Source organism: Grampus griseus (assembly GCF_964374135.1).
Source record: "Grampus griseus genome assembly, chromosome: 6".
NCBI lineage: Eukaryota > Metazoa > Chordata > Mammalia > Artiodactyla > Delphinidae > Grampus > Grampus griseus.
The window spans coordinates 74,466,268-74,482,563 of NC_139000.1; the positions used below are offsets into that span (position 1 = coordinate 74,466,268).

At 33.5% G+C, this 16,296-nt stretch overlaps 2 protein-coding genes across 3 annotated transcripts in view; one reads left to right on the top strand and one right to left on the bottom strand.

Annotated features, from left to right (window-relative positions):
- Window positions 1-16,296, top strand: part of IFT74 (intraflagellar transport 74) — a 77,503-nt gene that overhangs the window by 20,140 nt on the left and 41,067 nt on the right. For both annotated transcript variants that reach the window (XM_082656079.1, XM_082656080.1), the window contains exons 9-10: window positions 13,105-13,243; window positions 14,663-14,725. In XM_082656079.1, coding sequence (XP_082512205.1) covers window positions 13,105-13,243; window positions 14,663-14,725 — 202 coding nt within the window. The remainder of the gene's footprint in view (window positions 1-13,104; window positions 13,244-14,662; window positions 14,726-16,296) is intronic.
- Window positions 1,562-5,103, bottom strand: LRRC19 (leucine rich repeat containing 19; the record flags this gene model as incomplete). The annotated part of the gene is made up of 4 exons (XM_082656081.1): window positions 1,562-1,890; window positions 2,414-2,602; window positions 3,258-3,771; window positions 5,023-5,103. 4 exons carry the CDS (start codon window positions 5,101-5,103, stop codon window positions 1,562-1,564), a joined length of 1,113 nt encoding a protein of 370 aa, XP_082512207.1.

The following is a 16,296-nucleotide window of genomic DNA, read 5'->3' on the forward strand; positions in this document are numbered from 1 at the left end:
ATTTTTAGGATATAATGTACATCTACATTATTTTTAGTCTCTTTTTTCTAAGAAATTATCAGGTATGTACATGTGTTAAAAACTTTATGTTATAGAGAAATTTCAACATACCCAAAAATTAAATAGTGTATTATACTCCTATACACCCATCTCCATCAGCTTTTATCCAACCCTGCTCCATCCAGACCACTAGACACTGTTGCCTTCCCTGTATAATGATGAAGAAAATTTAAAACCCCATATTATTTAATCCATAAATATATTTCAGTGTTTTAGAGATATTCCTTTCTCTAAAAGATATGAATACTGTATACTAAATTTCCTCACATATGGAAGGTAAAAATGATAGATTTTGTTACAGTTTTTAATGCCACTATTTGCATTAAGTTGTTAAAATTATGATTGTAACCAATGGATTATAAGGAATTGGCAAATAATTCACTTTAGACTCTTCCTATAATAGTCTCAAGGCCAGTATTCTTTGGACCATTGTTGTCCTATGAGGTATTAGCAGCCATACATCAAAGAAAAGGTTTTGTTGTCAAGGAAGTTTGGCAAATTCTTAATATTTCGCTCTTGAAGAGCAGAGAGCAGTTTAGTAAAGCCTTGGGTAGGTCCTATAGTAAAGAAACTTGTTTGACTTTGTTTAAACCCAGTATTTCCTAGTAATTCTATAGTAGTTTGTCCATGTACCTTTTAATCCCCCACCCTGTAAATACTTCTGAATGTCTCTCTGGAAATTAATGTTCTAGAAGACAATTTGGGAAACATTGCTCTATCTACAGCATGGCAAAGAACTGACCACGGACCAACTGAAGATTCCTCAGCCACAGCACAGAATCATTTGAATAAAAATCTAAAGAGAGGCAGAAATAGGTATTTTAAAAAACAAGATTCATAGATGATTCCCACTTTGGAAGCCACCATATTATTCAATTGTGACAGTCATACATTTTGATGACAGTCTTTCTTTGTAACGAAAATCAAGAGATTGTGCCTGGACATTGAACCTGTGCTTTAAGTCGCTACTAAATTTTCAGAAATTTAAAAAAATTAAAAAAATTTAAAAAGCATTTTCCAGTTCCATGAATTCATTCTATGGGCATAAAATCAACCTTAGCGTGTTGTCAGTTTAAACTATGTCTGTTCTTCACTTTGACTTGTGATAAAATTCCATAATCTTTATTTCTTTACTGATTCCAATCAGTAAAACTTTAATATGTATTACATCACATATCTGACTAATATGAAAATCTGTTCATTTTAATTAATGAATAATTTACTTTAGGCCTTTTGCTACTGTTATGTATGGTCCCCTGAATACTGCTGAGAATAGTAATGCTAGTATTTTAACTGTTAGCTAACAAGGAGTGGCAGTTACTGTATTTGGACCTACTTGCACAATGCCAATGAGAAGAGCATAATTTTATGATATATATGTGTGTTGCAATTAATATGATGGTCTACTAGCTATAGTTCAGTATGTCATGTATCAAAATCTCCACGTCTAAACTGTGAGTGAGCTGTTAACATTTTTTAAAGAATCAAACATTGAAAGAAATTAATTTTCTTCACGTAATTCATGAGTATCTATGTATTTGTCTTCAATAAACCCATCATCATCTACCACAAATTGACGTAGTTGTTCAAATATTACTATAGTTTCTTCGGAGCTTGTGTCTGGTATCTGTGGAGGAGGACTTGGGTTTCTGGTAAAACTATCTTCATAGGTTTCTGCTTCATGCTCTTCCAGGCGATGATGCTTGTAACTAAGCAGAAAATTATACCATACTGGACATTTGATAGCAATTGAAATGAGGAGTGAAGTCATCAGTACAGTGACTACCACACTGACAAGAAAAGTCCAGCTTTTTCCTTGAGATTCACGTTCTTAAATGGAATACCGAGAAAGAGAGGGTGGGGGTAGTTTTGTTAAATTGACAAAAATAAAATAATCATAATTACATGTCCTAATAACTCCCCAATATTGGTATTAGAAATAAATGTACATAATCTTCTTTAAGCAGAAGTTACTAAAACTGCCAAAAATAAAGATATTTCATAGTGTGGTGAAAGAATACCTTTTTTCAAAATACCTACCTGTCTTTGCAGGTATTGTTTATCCGTTCACCTAGGAACATTATTGATTTATACCTGTTAAGAATTGTGACTTAACTAGTTAATACCAAGGCTCAGAGAAGTTAAATATCAATAATTTGCATAACGGCATTTGACTGATAGCTAGCAGAGCCTACTTTAGAAACCCAGTGTTTTGTCAGTCTTTTCTTGGGTGGAGGAATTGTTCTTTTACATAGTTTCTAGAAATTTAAAATACAAAAAAATAATGAAAACTATCTCGATTTATTTGGTATGCTATCCTCAGCAATATTATTATTCAAAACCAGTACATTACCTGAATTTCTTGTTAAGTTGTTCAAAAAACTATTAAATGTTGAATTGCTAATGGACTCAAAATGAATGTAAAGATCTTCAGTTATAGATGAAGGAAATTTTGAGTAGCATTCAGCCTTGTAAGGTACTGTTTTGATATTGTAGCACTTCAGTGTATCCGGATAGCTGCACATGGTGATGTTCTCATTTTCTAGTAAATTAGAAAGAATAAGATTTATTATGGAAAATAATATTATTATGGTTAATAAATTATTATGGTTAACATTTTATAATTTTTTATCTAGAATTTTTTGACATATTTATCTGTCATCATTAAAGGTATTATAAAAAAGAAACTGTTGTATTTGCCTAGCAACACAAGTGAAATGCCCATTTCTGTTTATGTTATAAATGTAGCTTAAGTGCAGTATCTGTTTATTGTTTAGTTTGTCTGTGTTAGTAATGTAAAAATGTTATGATTTAGATTATGGTGAACATCTGGAACATGGCATGTAGTTTAGAAAGTGGATCACCTGTTTTCACCTACTCTCTGACAAGCTATCCTAAGAAAAGGAAGTGCTTTTAAAAATTAGTCTTATATATCGAAACTGCAAACTTAGTATACAAAGTGACAGTTTCATCTCATATATATAGAACATTTAAGTTTCTTTTCTTCTTTTTCTTTTTTTCTGGAGAGGCAGAGGGAGAGCTTGTACTCAGCAATTTCTTTTCAGTGTTTCTTCTTGTTTCCCTTAAACAGGAAGTTTCCTTTTCTTTTAGACATGAAACAAGAGACTTTTCTGGGGTAGAACAATCCAAAATCAATCACATTTTGGTTTTGACTAATTTAAATTATGATTGCTTACCTAGTGTCACATTCGATGTGTTCAACCAGTTTTGCAAATTCAGTAGACTACAAGAGCAGTTCCACGGATTTCCGTATAAAATTATGAATTCCAGATGAAACAGTTGTGGTACATCAAGATAGCTTATCAAATTGCCTTGCAGATTCAATAGTATCAGGCTTTTTAGAGGCACAAATATATCATGATTCAGTTGAACTATTTTGTTTTGGCAGAGATATAACTGTTTTAGTTTATCTAAGCCTGTAAAGGCACCCTGTTGAATTATGTGGATGGAGTTTCTACAGATATTTAAAATTTCTAGATTGGAGAGGTTACCAAAACTATTATTATGTAGGATAATGACATTGTTCTCAATCAAATAGAGCTCGGTGAGTGAAAAATATGTCTGTAGAACTCTTGTATCTGTAACATTCAGAGTAATTTGGTTATAACTGAGGTCAAGTATAGTAACATTTTTATTGATATTTGCTGGAATCAAAGCATAATTCTTTGCAGTGAAATTACATTTGACTTCCTAAAAAGAAAATTAGAAATGCATTAATAAGGAAAAATGCTAGCAGAATTTCCCAAATTTTCATATGCAGGCAATTAGACATTAGAAGGAAATACTTTTAGAAAAAAATCTACTATCTAATCATTTTTTTTTTTTTTTTTTTTTTTTGCGGCACGTGGGCCTCTCACTGTCGCGGCCTCTCCCGTCGCAGAGCACAGGCTCCCGACGCGCAGGCCCAGCGGCCATGGCCCACGGGCACAGCCGCTCCGCGGCACGCGGGATCCTCCCGGACCGGGGCACGAACCCGCGGCCCCCGCATCGGCAGGCGGACTCCCAACCACTGCGCCACCAGGGAAGCCCTACTATCTAATCTTTTTATGTTAAAATATGAAAAAGGTAAAGCAAATACTTTTTTTTTTTATTGGGATGGAATGTTGAAGATTAAGGAATTCTGATATATATAATTGAGGAAGGAGATTGTAGTTTGTCATACAAGTATCTTCCAACTGTTATTAAATAATCATTACAGAAAGAAAATATTGGTATATTACCATTTATATATGTGGAAATAAATGGTAAATAATAATTCTGTTAACTTATTTAGTATTTCAGTGTGCAAGATTGACATTTATAATGAGAAAATAATGTAAAAATGTAATTTTTAAAAATCAGAGCTACCAGCACTACATCTAGGACTATTAAATAATTAAGAAACAATATTCAATATATATCTCTATAGGGTTAACAGCTCAAAATTTGGTGTTTTAAAAGAAAATATCTTGTAACAGAAATTGAGGCATGTGTTGAATTTAAAGAGTCAGGCAACAGGAAGAAGTGCTTTCCTTATGTGGATATAAATCCAAAGAAATAGTTCTTGTTTTGACTGTTTTTGTAGTTGAAATGTCCCCCAATAATAATAATAATGTAACAACAGCAATTTCCCTCATAAATACGTGGTTTTTTAAAAAGTTTCCTACATTTTAAAGTGTGTTTTTTATGTCTTAACTAATCTCCGGTTTTGTAGTGAAATTTTACGTATTTCTCCTTTTGTCAGCTTTTAAAGAACTCAGTTTTTTAAAAAATGAAGACTGCTTTTGTCAAATTAGAATCTGGCTCAGAGATCACATGTTTTGAATATACACAGCTAACTAAAGAGTTTGTTTTGATAGCTTGACTTTTTTCTTCTTTCTTTTATTGCCTTCAATATTTTACTAAATCTACACAAAGTGTACCTTTGAAAATATTTTCACTAGCTTGATTGTAAAAACTTACGGTTTTAGACGTCTGGCTTTCGTCTGATAACAATAGCATGGAGAGTGGCCAAAACAAGATTGTGATGCTTGTGATTTTCATATTGCAAGCCTGACAGAAAAGAGAGTATTTATATCTCATTAGGAGACTAGAACATTAGAGATTTTTTAGGACATTTTGATTTCCATTTTTCTCCTTTTAAATCTATTTTTTCTTAAAATATATAAAATATGAAACAAGTAAATATCCCTTCACCCTCCCTGTACTCTAATCTTAAAAAACTGGAAAGCTCCTGGGGAGAATGAAAGACAGTAATTTTCAGGGTGTCTTTTTAGTTCCTAGATCTAGTGAAAGGAACTTTAAAACAATTGAAGTGGTTGTACATTTTAAAATTTTAATATATGTGCACAAAAGCAAGTCCAGAAGGATATATATTTATGTATATATACACGTTTAAGTATATGCTTATATTGCTACTTCTTGATTTTTCAATTTTAGGCATTATCTATTGATACTATCCTTTGACTTAACACTTTGGGAGATGAGAGTCCTCAGCTTTCTTTCAAACACTCCCTACCTTCATCTTCAATGCATCAAATATTACTTACTGTCTCTTTACTTTCCGAGCATAGTCACTTGTAATTTTGTTTAGATGAGTACTCAGTGTTTATACTATCAGGAATGTATAAAGCTGTTAATGACTGAGCTCTGTTAACAGGATTATTATTCTGTTCCTGCACACTGTTTTTCCTCTAATTAATTGTCCTGGTTTTCTTTTCATGTGCTTAGGGTTTTTTTTTTTTTTTTCTCACTAATTTATACCCAAACTCTCCCTAGCAAATCTCTCAATAGTTTATGTATATTAGATAGTTTAATTTGTTTCATTTGCTTGAAGAAGTCTCTCCCAGAGCCTGCTGCCATGCTCTGATCTAGCTGAGCTGATCACTAGGCCCTCTACACAGCCGTTGACTTCCACTCTCCTTCCACCCTCATTGTAAAGACTCCCTTTTGCCCTTGTTACTGGATTCCTGTTTTCTAGAATGCCCTGTCTTGGATTACTGCCTTTTTTCCATGGAGCTTCCTGCAGGAGCTTCCTGAGAAGGTCCATAGAAAAGAATTTTTTTTAGACCGTGAAAGATATTTTGGCTAGAAATAGAACTCTAAGTAGGAAATAATTTTCCCTCAAAAGGTTGATGGCATTGCCCCATTGTCCCATTGTCTTTGGGTTTCTAGTATAGTCGTCCCTCAGTATCAGCAGGGGATTGGTTTCAGGAGTCCCTACAGATACCAAATCTGTAGATGTTCAAGTCCCTTACATAAAATGGTGCAATATAATGAATACAGTGGACCCTTCGTATCCACGGGTTTTACATCTGTGGATTCAACCAACCATGACTGTATTACTGTTAAGAACTGTGATGCTATGCCGTTCTAATTCTTTATCCTTTTATGTAACTTGCCGTTTCTTAACCCCAAAGCTTTTTCTTTGCTCTACAATATTATATAGTTAGAGGTGTACAGTATAGTGATTCACAATTTTTAAAGGTTATACTCCATTTATAGTTACTATAAAACATTGGCTATATTCTCTGAGTTGTACAATATAGCCTTAATATGGATATTCTGAAATTTCATGATCCTTTATGAGAGTCTGTTTTCATTCATGAAACTGGGCAGTTGGTGGGCACTTTCAATCTGGAAACAATGGGAAATTTTCTGAATTATTTGATTGATGGTATTGATAATTTTCTTCCTCATTAAAAAAAAAAAAAAAAACCTCACTTCTCTTTCTAGAACCCCCTTAATTAGGTGTTGGATCTCCTGGTATGATTTTCTAATTTTTTATGTTTACTCTTCCACATTTCATCTCTGTGTGTTTTTGCTCTGCTTTCTGGAACTTTATCATCAAACTGTTCTGTTAAAGTTTTCTTTTTCCTGTTATCTTCTTAATTCTGAAAATTACTTTTTTAGTATACTGTGGTATGAATATATTTTTTCCTTGTTTTTTTCTTGTATCTCTTGTTTTCTTTTTCCTTGAATAGCCTTTGTACTCTCAAGTTGTGTTTTTCCAGTTTATTTTTATAAGTATCCTTTATGTTAGAGGTTTTCTTTTGAACTTTGTGTATCTGTTAATATTTGGTTTAGGACTTACATATAAGAGTGGGAAACAAAAAAGCTGATGGGAAACTGTGCGTTTGTGTGGTTCTTATTAACTTCGCTATTATTTTTTGGCCACGCCGCATGGCCTTTGGGGTCTTAGTTCCCTGACCAAGGATCAAACCCGTGCCCCCTGCAGTGGAAGCGTGGAGTCCTAACCACTGGACCACCAGGGAATTCCCAGTTCTTATTAACTTTAGATCTTACTGTAGAGTGACCTTAATGGACTGTTTTTTGGGGGAATCCCTAAATGTCATTATCTTTAGATTGTTTCTCTTGGGCTGCTTGGATTCCCCAAAATGACATTTTTAATCTGCCTGAAAAGGTGAGGCCAAGTAGCCAGCATTCTGAGAGCTCAGTGGTGGAAAAGTTGAGTTTACCTCAGTAATTAGTATGTAAACTTTAACTTACTCTCCCTGCTTTTGGCATAACGTCCCTGCAGTCACTTGTGCCTAGTGCCCAGATTCTGTTTGTTTTATTTTCCCCAGAGCAAAAAAACAGAAGCCTTATTTTTCTGCTTAGGTAGGAGAGGACCTTTACCTGGCTGGGCAGTGTCAGGGAGAAAGACTTTCAACTATGTTTCAGCCCCTCCTTTTCTACTTCTAGAATATCTGGTACTGCCAATCTCTGGGCCGTCTAGGGATTCTGCAGTGTAAATCAAGTGGCTTCTCAGCTTTCCCCACTGCTGGCTTGGGAGAATTTTGCTTTCCCAGTCAGTTTGCCCTTAACTGTTAGCTTTCTAGTTTCTAGATTTTATTGCTGTTGTTTCCTCTTCCATTCTTTTTGTCTTTATGAGTTTATATACTTCAAATTACCTTTTATTTTCATTTTAGTAGGGTTTTGGACAGGAGTCAAAGTTAGTGGGTACATTCAACATGCCATGTTTAACTGGAAACTGCCATTTATTTCAGTAATTCTTCTTACTATAAGTACTTTCCATTTAGTCATTTTATTCATGACCTTGATATTTCTTATTTTTATTTCTGTTTTGTTAAAGTCAACATTAGAAACTGCTGCATAAAGCAACTATTCTCCAATAAAAATTAATTTTAAAAAGATCTATTAAAAAATAAATAAATAGGGACTTCCCTGGCGGTCCTGTGGTTAAGACTTGGCCTTCCAATGCAGGGGAGTGCAGGTTCAATCCCTGGTCAGGGTGCTAAGATTCCACATGCCTTGCGGCCAAAATACCAAAACAGAAGCAATATTGTAACAAATTCAATAAAGACTTTAAAAAATCGTCCACATCAAAAATAAATAAATAAATAAGAAATAAATAAGAAACTGCTGCAAACAAATGATCTGTTTGAAATGATATGAATATGTCCTGTTACTATCATCCTTAGTGGTTAAAATTTAGTCTTTTGAGCCTTCTTATTGCACTTGTTACAATTAGTTGCTTATGATTTTTTAGGAAAATTTATTCCACGAGAGCAGGAGGTAAGAAACTACTCGGTGAGCAAGATTCATTTCAAGTTACTAAAGTCTGTTGCTGCATTAGCAATGAGGAATTTATTGTTATGCGAGTACTGGTCTATTCTAGTTAACTTCCTCATTGCCTTCCATCTGATGATCTGTTTATGTTTATTCCTTTTCCACTTTCTTTCTTTACATGGCTAAATCAAAGTTTGAAGAAAAAGCCACTGTTCTCCTAGATTTTACAATTTGAACGTAGATCATAATAGAATCCCTTTTAGAGTCAGAAATGAATTCAAGCTATCACTTATTCCAGACCACTGCCTACAAAAGGAGATCCCTAAATCATAAATAAAAGGTAGTTTACCCGTATTTAGTGATTTCTAGGAATAAGTGTGCAACCTCTCTAGTGGCTTGTTTCAGTATTTCTCAATGGTGTAGTGAAATTCTTCCTGATGTTTTTGTAGGATGCCCATGTGGGTAGGGCAGTGGTAAGGAAAAAGAGCTTCTTTTTTTTCCCCAAGAAATAAATAGGATAAGGGTGAATAAAGGAAGCAGATAGGCTACAAAGAGAATTAACTAAACTAAAGAGTTTATGTGGAATAGAAGCAGCCGGAGAAGGTAATGGATGGAGGTCGGGTGGGACTGTGAGACTTGTGAAAATGGAGACAGAGGATTGTCTTGTATTTATTATCTTTATCATCTGTGTTATACTAATAATTGTCTTCTCCAGTATGCTAAAGTGAATAAAATCGTAAGGGTTGGAAAAGGAATCTTTTTTTTCCTTCTATTTGATAAATTTTAGAGTTAGAAACTATATATACTTAGAGCTTAAGATAGATTCTGTACAAGAAAGCAGTCAATAGATCTAAACCATTATTAGGTCTAAAGCTATGAAATGCATTGCTTGAGCCACAAGGTCCATGGGGCTTTTCATATATTTGTACATGTTTTGAGAGGGGAAAGATTGAAAGATGGGGTAGGTGTATGTTGACCATCACAACACTAAATAGACAAATCCTTAGACAGCAACATTTGCTAGCTTTATTGGCTATCTTGAAGACATCAGATTGGCAGAATAACTAGCCAATAGTTTATGCAGAAATTGTTCTTGAGTCAGTTTACCCTATTTAAAAAGTTGATTTAAAAGGAAACAGCTATTATTGCCTTTTTCTCCCTTTGGATTTTTTTTTCAATTTGATATTTATTTTGAAATGGTATGTGGGCTTGAGTTTAGTGATTAAAAAATAGAGAATAAATGGAATATCAGTTTTTTTAAAAACTATCTTACAAAATGAAGTGCCCTTTTATATAGCCTATAACCTATATTACAGAAAAAAAGATTTTCACAAAAGCAAACGGTAGATATTAAAAAAGAAACAATGTTCTTCTTAGTGCAGTTTCAAGTACAAGTTTCTGAGAAGTTTTTGGTCATGTACTTTATATGACTATTATATACCATGAAATAAAAAGATATTGCAATTATTTTGGTTTTGTTAAATAAAATGTATATACTGTAATACAGTTTTGTCATTAAATATTTTAGATATTTATACCAGAATTCAATGTATTTGGAGTAAGGTATTAATAATTCACAATTAACTTATCTCTTGTAATTTTATAGAACTTCTTTCTTCAAACTTAAAAACTTTTATAATGGAAACTATCAAGAAAAAACCTCTAAGTAGGATAGTCATTGCGTAGTTTCAACAATTATCACCTGGTAGTCAGTCTTTTTTCATCTTACAAATTTGTTTTTAAGTTAATATCACTTCAAAATGCTCTGTGATTAACATATTTCAAAATAAAAAGATCTTATAAATTTGATTGGTTAGATGAAACCTTTTTTTTTCAAAAGAAAAATAATTAATTTTTATTACGTTTTCAATTTATTTGGGAAAGATTTTTTGGCCATGTCCCAGGTTTATATTTCTAAGGTAGAGCTTGTGAAAAATACAATAATATTTTCTTCTCTTTCATCACTTATTAGAGACAGAGATTTTTGTATAGACTTAACAAGTTTAAATATGATTTAAAAAAATTCATCAGTAATCACTGAACCTATAAATATATAGGATCTTACCTTCCCTTTTTTCTTTTGTCTCCGAGACTGGTGTGTAAGGAATGTACTCTCTTTCTTCCACACCATTAAAAAAAAAAAAGTATGTCATATGATTTTATTTCACTTTGTTTTAACCTTTGTACCGTGAACAGGTGGAAAAAACAAAAAAGAAAGAAACTAGACTTCCTTAGCAAAAGATTGACTAGAAGAATAATTTCTTAAAGTCATCTTTGACTTTTTGTGTAACAACTAAGGTGGCTTGCTTAACCTTTGTGATTCTTAATCTTAGAAAATTTAAATATTAACAAATTTACTTTGTGAGTTAAAGTATATAATATTGAGAATGCATAATTTGAAAGATACATTGCTAAAGTGATTTAAGTGTTGATCCTAAAGGTACTTTGTATTTTGAAAGATTCAAGTTGAAAAGGTTCCACCAAGTTTTGTATTCCACTGAGTTTCAACTTTGTTGTTTACTCATTTTTATGACACCATCACTGGTAGTTTTACTGCCAAGTTATAACAGGAGCAGACTGCTCAAATCATCAAAAGACCCGACCCTTGGCCATTACGTGACCTTCAAAAAAATCAGTTACCTTCCTTGTGCTTCCTTGTGTAACTTCCCCTCTGTAAAATGGAATACTTTACAACATTAGTTCCCATCTAACTGTAGTAGATATATCAGGCAAAAACATGGTTAAGATTCATTGTTGGTAGTAAATAATCATGGAGTTCAGAATGAGTTAGATCTAACAAACTTCTCTGGGCTTCAGTATCCTTAATCTGTGAAACAAAGAGATTGAAATAGATAATCTTTTCTGTTTGAAATTTCTATGAGCACATGCATATACCTGTGTAAATTGTAGCAGCAGCAGACACATTTTTTTATGCTATAGTAATTGAGGCTCAAAGTGAAGACATCACTTCCTGTTCAATAATGAGACAAAAATAAATAGAAATTCCAGGTTGTCTGTTTCATTATGTTCATCTTTTATTTGGTTATTATGAGATACTCTCTGTAGGAAAATTTCTGAGTTTAGATTATCTTATTCTGGTACTAGGGTATGAATGTGTAAAGTGTGTGGAGGATAGATATGTGGATCTATGAGGCTCAGTTAGTGATTATGAAAACTGTTAACGATATCTACATTTGAAAGAGATTGAATAGAATAATTATATTTTGAAACTCAAAGTAGAAATTTATGATATTGAGACTGAGAATTTATCTTCAAGCAAGCTTTTTATATGTAAATCTTGAAGTATTTACATGATAACTAGCATCTTACCTCTATTTTTTTCAGAATTTTTCTTTACCCTATTTATAATTGATCTTGCATAGGTAATAAGTGGCACATCACTGGTATTTCTTGTGATTATATGATAAAGATTGTTATTGTTTGTAATTAATTTCATTACTACTACTTACATGATTAGACTTAAAATGTTCCTGTTATATTTTCAAGGAAATTAGCTTATTATTTTGCAGTGCTAAAGTACAGTTGATAATTTGTGAAATATCAATACCAGTTTTAATTAAAGCAGTAGATAAAAGAGAATTTAAGCAAAATATATTAATCTAAAGCTATGAATTTTTTAATCAAATTGCACTGTTGGTCTTCCTACTCCCCAGTGCAGTCAGAGCTGTGTTACTTGAGATGATTTATGTGGTAAACTTCCATGCAAGATTTCATTTGGTCAAAGAATTCTATAGCTAAAAGATACTTGAAAACCACTATTCTAAAATTTAACTCTCTTGTTTGTCTTGAGGGTATGATAACAAAAAGTGCAAATACATTCTCATATGTATAAGACTTTAAGGATTTTCTGTGATAATCTTTGTGGTTTTTTATAAGAAAGTAAAGTGGAGAATAAGGAAATACAAGGATTTGGAGATTGAGAAGAGAAAGATGTAAAATAAGTCTGTGTTTTGTTTTGTTATAAATTTATTTGTTTTTGGCTGCGTTGGGTCTTCGTTGCTGCGCGCGGGCTTTCTCTGGTTGCGGTGAGCTGGGACTCCTCTTTGTTGCGGTGAGCAGGCTTCTCATTGCGGTGGCTTCTCTTGTTGCGGAGCATGGACTCTAGGCATGCGGACTTCAGTATTTGTGGCACACGGGCTCAGTAGTTGTTTCTCGTGGGCTCTAGAGCGCAGGCTCAGTAGTTGTGGCTCACGGGCTTAGTTGCTCTGCAGCATGTGGGATCTTCCTGGACCAGGGATTGAACCCGTGTACCCTGCATTGGCAGGCGGATTCTTAACCCCTGCACCACCAGGGAAGTCCCAATAAGTCTGTGTTGATGGGGCCAAATTTTGTACAGGTCAAATAAAATTTGTGTGTACGTCTATAGGGACTTTTAGATCACAAACTATGGTTAAATAACTTTTACGTATCCTACTTAATTGAGACTGAGTAAAGTTAATTGATTTTTCCCCTCAATATTGTAAGAGGAATATTGTATACCTTTGATTTCAGGAAGGAAAAACAAATTAGAAGTGTAGAAGAAGAAACTGAACAGGAAAAACAAGCAGCAGAGGGCATTATCAAAAATATGCCTCCAGAAAAACAAGTCAAGTATATAGAAATGAAAACCATGAATGAGAAATTGTTGCAGGTAATACTAATTACTACTCTGTGCTGGGCATATAGCAGTCTTACTACTAAAAAGGTGATCTGAAGGTGGGCAGCATTGGCATCCCTTGAGAGCTTGACTAAACCTACTAATCAAAGTCTTCATTTTAACAAGATGATTCATATGGACATTTGAATTTAGGAAGCACTGATCTAGAAAATTTTGTTTTCTTATGTTGCATAATGACCTAGCTTTTACTCTGTTATTCAGTTCTATGCATCATTCATTTTTGCAGGTCATAAAGATACATGAAACAATTGTTTTTTAATGAACTTTTAATGAAAACATTAAAAGTCCTCATACACCAGAGCCATATGGATATTTACTTTCTTTCCTTTTCTTCCTGCCTAATAAACAGCAAGTCGTTTACTTGCTATGCCCTTAATTTGAGCAGCTTTTGTCCCCTAATTATGGTGTTTAAATAAGAAATTTGGATGTCTACTGAGGGATTATTGAGAATCCTCTCAACATTCAGTCATGGTAGTGACTCAGGTTTACAAGGTAGTGCCCTTTCATGTCCAGATACCCCTTAACCAGTTAACAGAGAATTAGTCCCTGCAAATGCCAATAATGAATGTAGTTCTAGTTTCTCAGATAATCCTTTATTGAAAATTTAATATAACTTTTTATGTTAGACAGAATTATAACATATAATGAAATATTGATGAAAGAATATTATAAAAATACCAAAATATTATCAAAATATAGCTAATATCACACAGGGGTGTTTGAATGGGTCTGGTTGGCCCTTGAACACCTTGGGTGTTAGGCACACTGACCCCTGTGCAGTTTAAGTCTGTGTATAATTTATAGTTGACCCTCAGTATCGAAGGTTCCACATCCACGGATTAAACCATCCATGGATTGAGTAGTACTGTAGTACGTATTTCTTGAAAAAAATCCACATGTCATTGGACTCATGCAGCTCAAACGTGTCTTATTCAGGGGTCAACTATAAACAGTTCAAGGGACTTATCCCTAAGAGTGAGCCATATAAATGGCTACAGGTCTTGGCCTTAAAAGAAAATAGGCAAAAGATATGGAAACATGGTTAAAAAGACAAATAAAAATTATAACTTTAAACAGTATCATCATTAATTTGAAGTATTCTGATATTTGATATTCTCAGAATACAGTGATGATTCACTGTGAAAAGTTCTGGCTCCCTTTAAAAAGCTCATAAGTATTTTAAAAGGTTGATCTTGGCAAGGTTTTTAGTAATAATGAAATAAATTGGCAAAAATAGAAATAATGAATGTTAATAAATTCTAGTCAGATTTTAAGATATGGGTTGAAAACATTTACAAAATTTACTTTGTCACATCTGTATTTAAAATGTTGAGAAGGAAATTATTCTTAATGTAATTTGCCTATATATTTGATTTTTTTCTTTCTTCTTAGGAATTAGATACACTTCAGCAACAACTAGATTCACTGAACATGAAAAAAGAGAGCTTGGAATCTGTAAGTAAAAATCAAGTAAAAGTTTTCATATTACTCAGCTACAAAAGAAAATTCAGTTAAATATATTAATGGAACTCATTCAGGTACATATTTATTTAGTAGTTTACTAATAGAAATGTAATAATTTTTTTTCCTATTCAGGACTGCAAATATCTTAGTTTAGTAAGAAAGCAGATTCAGTTATTGAGTACCTACCCTGTACAAAAATCATTCTGCCTTGCTGAGGCACACAAAATCTAATGGTAATTTAAAACTACCAATGGCAGTTTTCACAGAACTAGAACAAAAAATTTCACAATGTATGGAAACACAAAAGACCCCGAATAGCCAAAGCAATCTTGAGAAAGAAAAACAGAGCTGGAGGAATCAGGCTCCCTGACTTCAGACTATACTACAAAGCTACAGTAATCAAGACAGTATGGTACTGGCACAAAAGCAGAAATATAGATCAATGGAACAGGATAGAAAGCCCAGAGATAAATCCACGCACATATGGTCACCTTATCTTTGATAAAGGAGGCAAGAATATACAATGGAGAAAAGACATCCTCTTCAATAAGTGCTGCTGGGAAAACTGGACAGCAACATGTAAAAGAATGAAGTTAGAACACTTCCTAACACCATACACAAAGATAAACTCAAAATGGATTAAAGACCTAAATGTAAGGCCAGACACTATAAAACTGTTAGAGGAAAACATAGGCAGAGCACTCTGTGACATAAATCACAGCAAAATCCTTTTTGACCCACGTCCTAGAGAAATGGAAAAAAACCCCAAAAATAAACAAGTGGGACCTAATGCAACTTAAAAGCTTTTGCACAGCAAAGGAAACCATAAACAAGAAGAAAAGACAACCCTCAGAATGGGAGAAAATATTTGCAAATGAAGCAACTGACAAATGATTAATCTCCAAACTATACAAGCAGCTCATGCACCTCAATATCAAGAAAACAAACAACCCAATCCAAAAATGGGCAGAAGACCTAAATACACATTTCTCCAAAGAAGATATACAGATTGCCAACAAACACATAAAAGGATGCTCAACATCACTAATCATTAGAGAAATGCAAATCAAAACTGCAATGAGGTATCACCTCACACCGGTCAGAATGGCCATCATCAAAAAACCTACAAACAGTAAATGCTGGAGAGGGTGTGGAGAAAAAGACACCCTCTTGCACTGTTGGTGGGAATGTAAATTGATACAGCCACTATGGAGAACAGTATGGAGGTTCCTTAAAAAACAAAAAATAGAACTACCATCTGACCCAGCAATCCCACTACTGGGCACATACCCTGAGAAAACCATAATTCAGAAAGAGACATGTACCACAATATTCATTGTAGCACTATTTACAATAGCCAGGTCATGGAAGCAACCTAAGTGTCCATTGACAGACAAATGGATAAAGAAGATGTGGCATATATATACAATAGAATGTTGCTCAGCCATAAAAAGAAATGAAATTGATTTATTTGTAGTGAGGTGGATGGACCTAGAGCCTGTCATACAGAGTGAAGGAAGTCAGAAAGAGAAAAACAAATACCGTATGCTAACACATATATA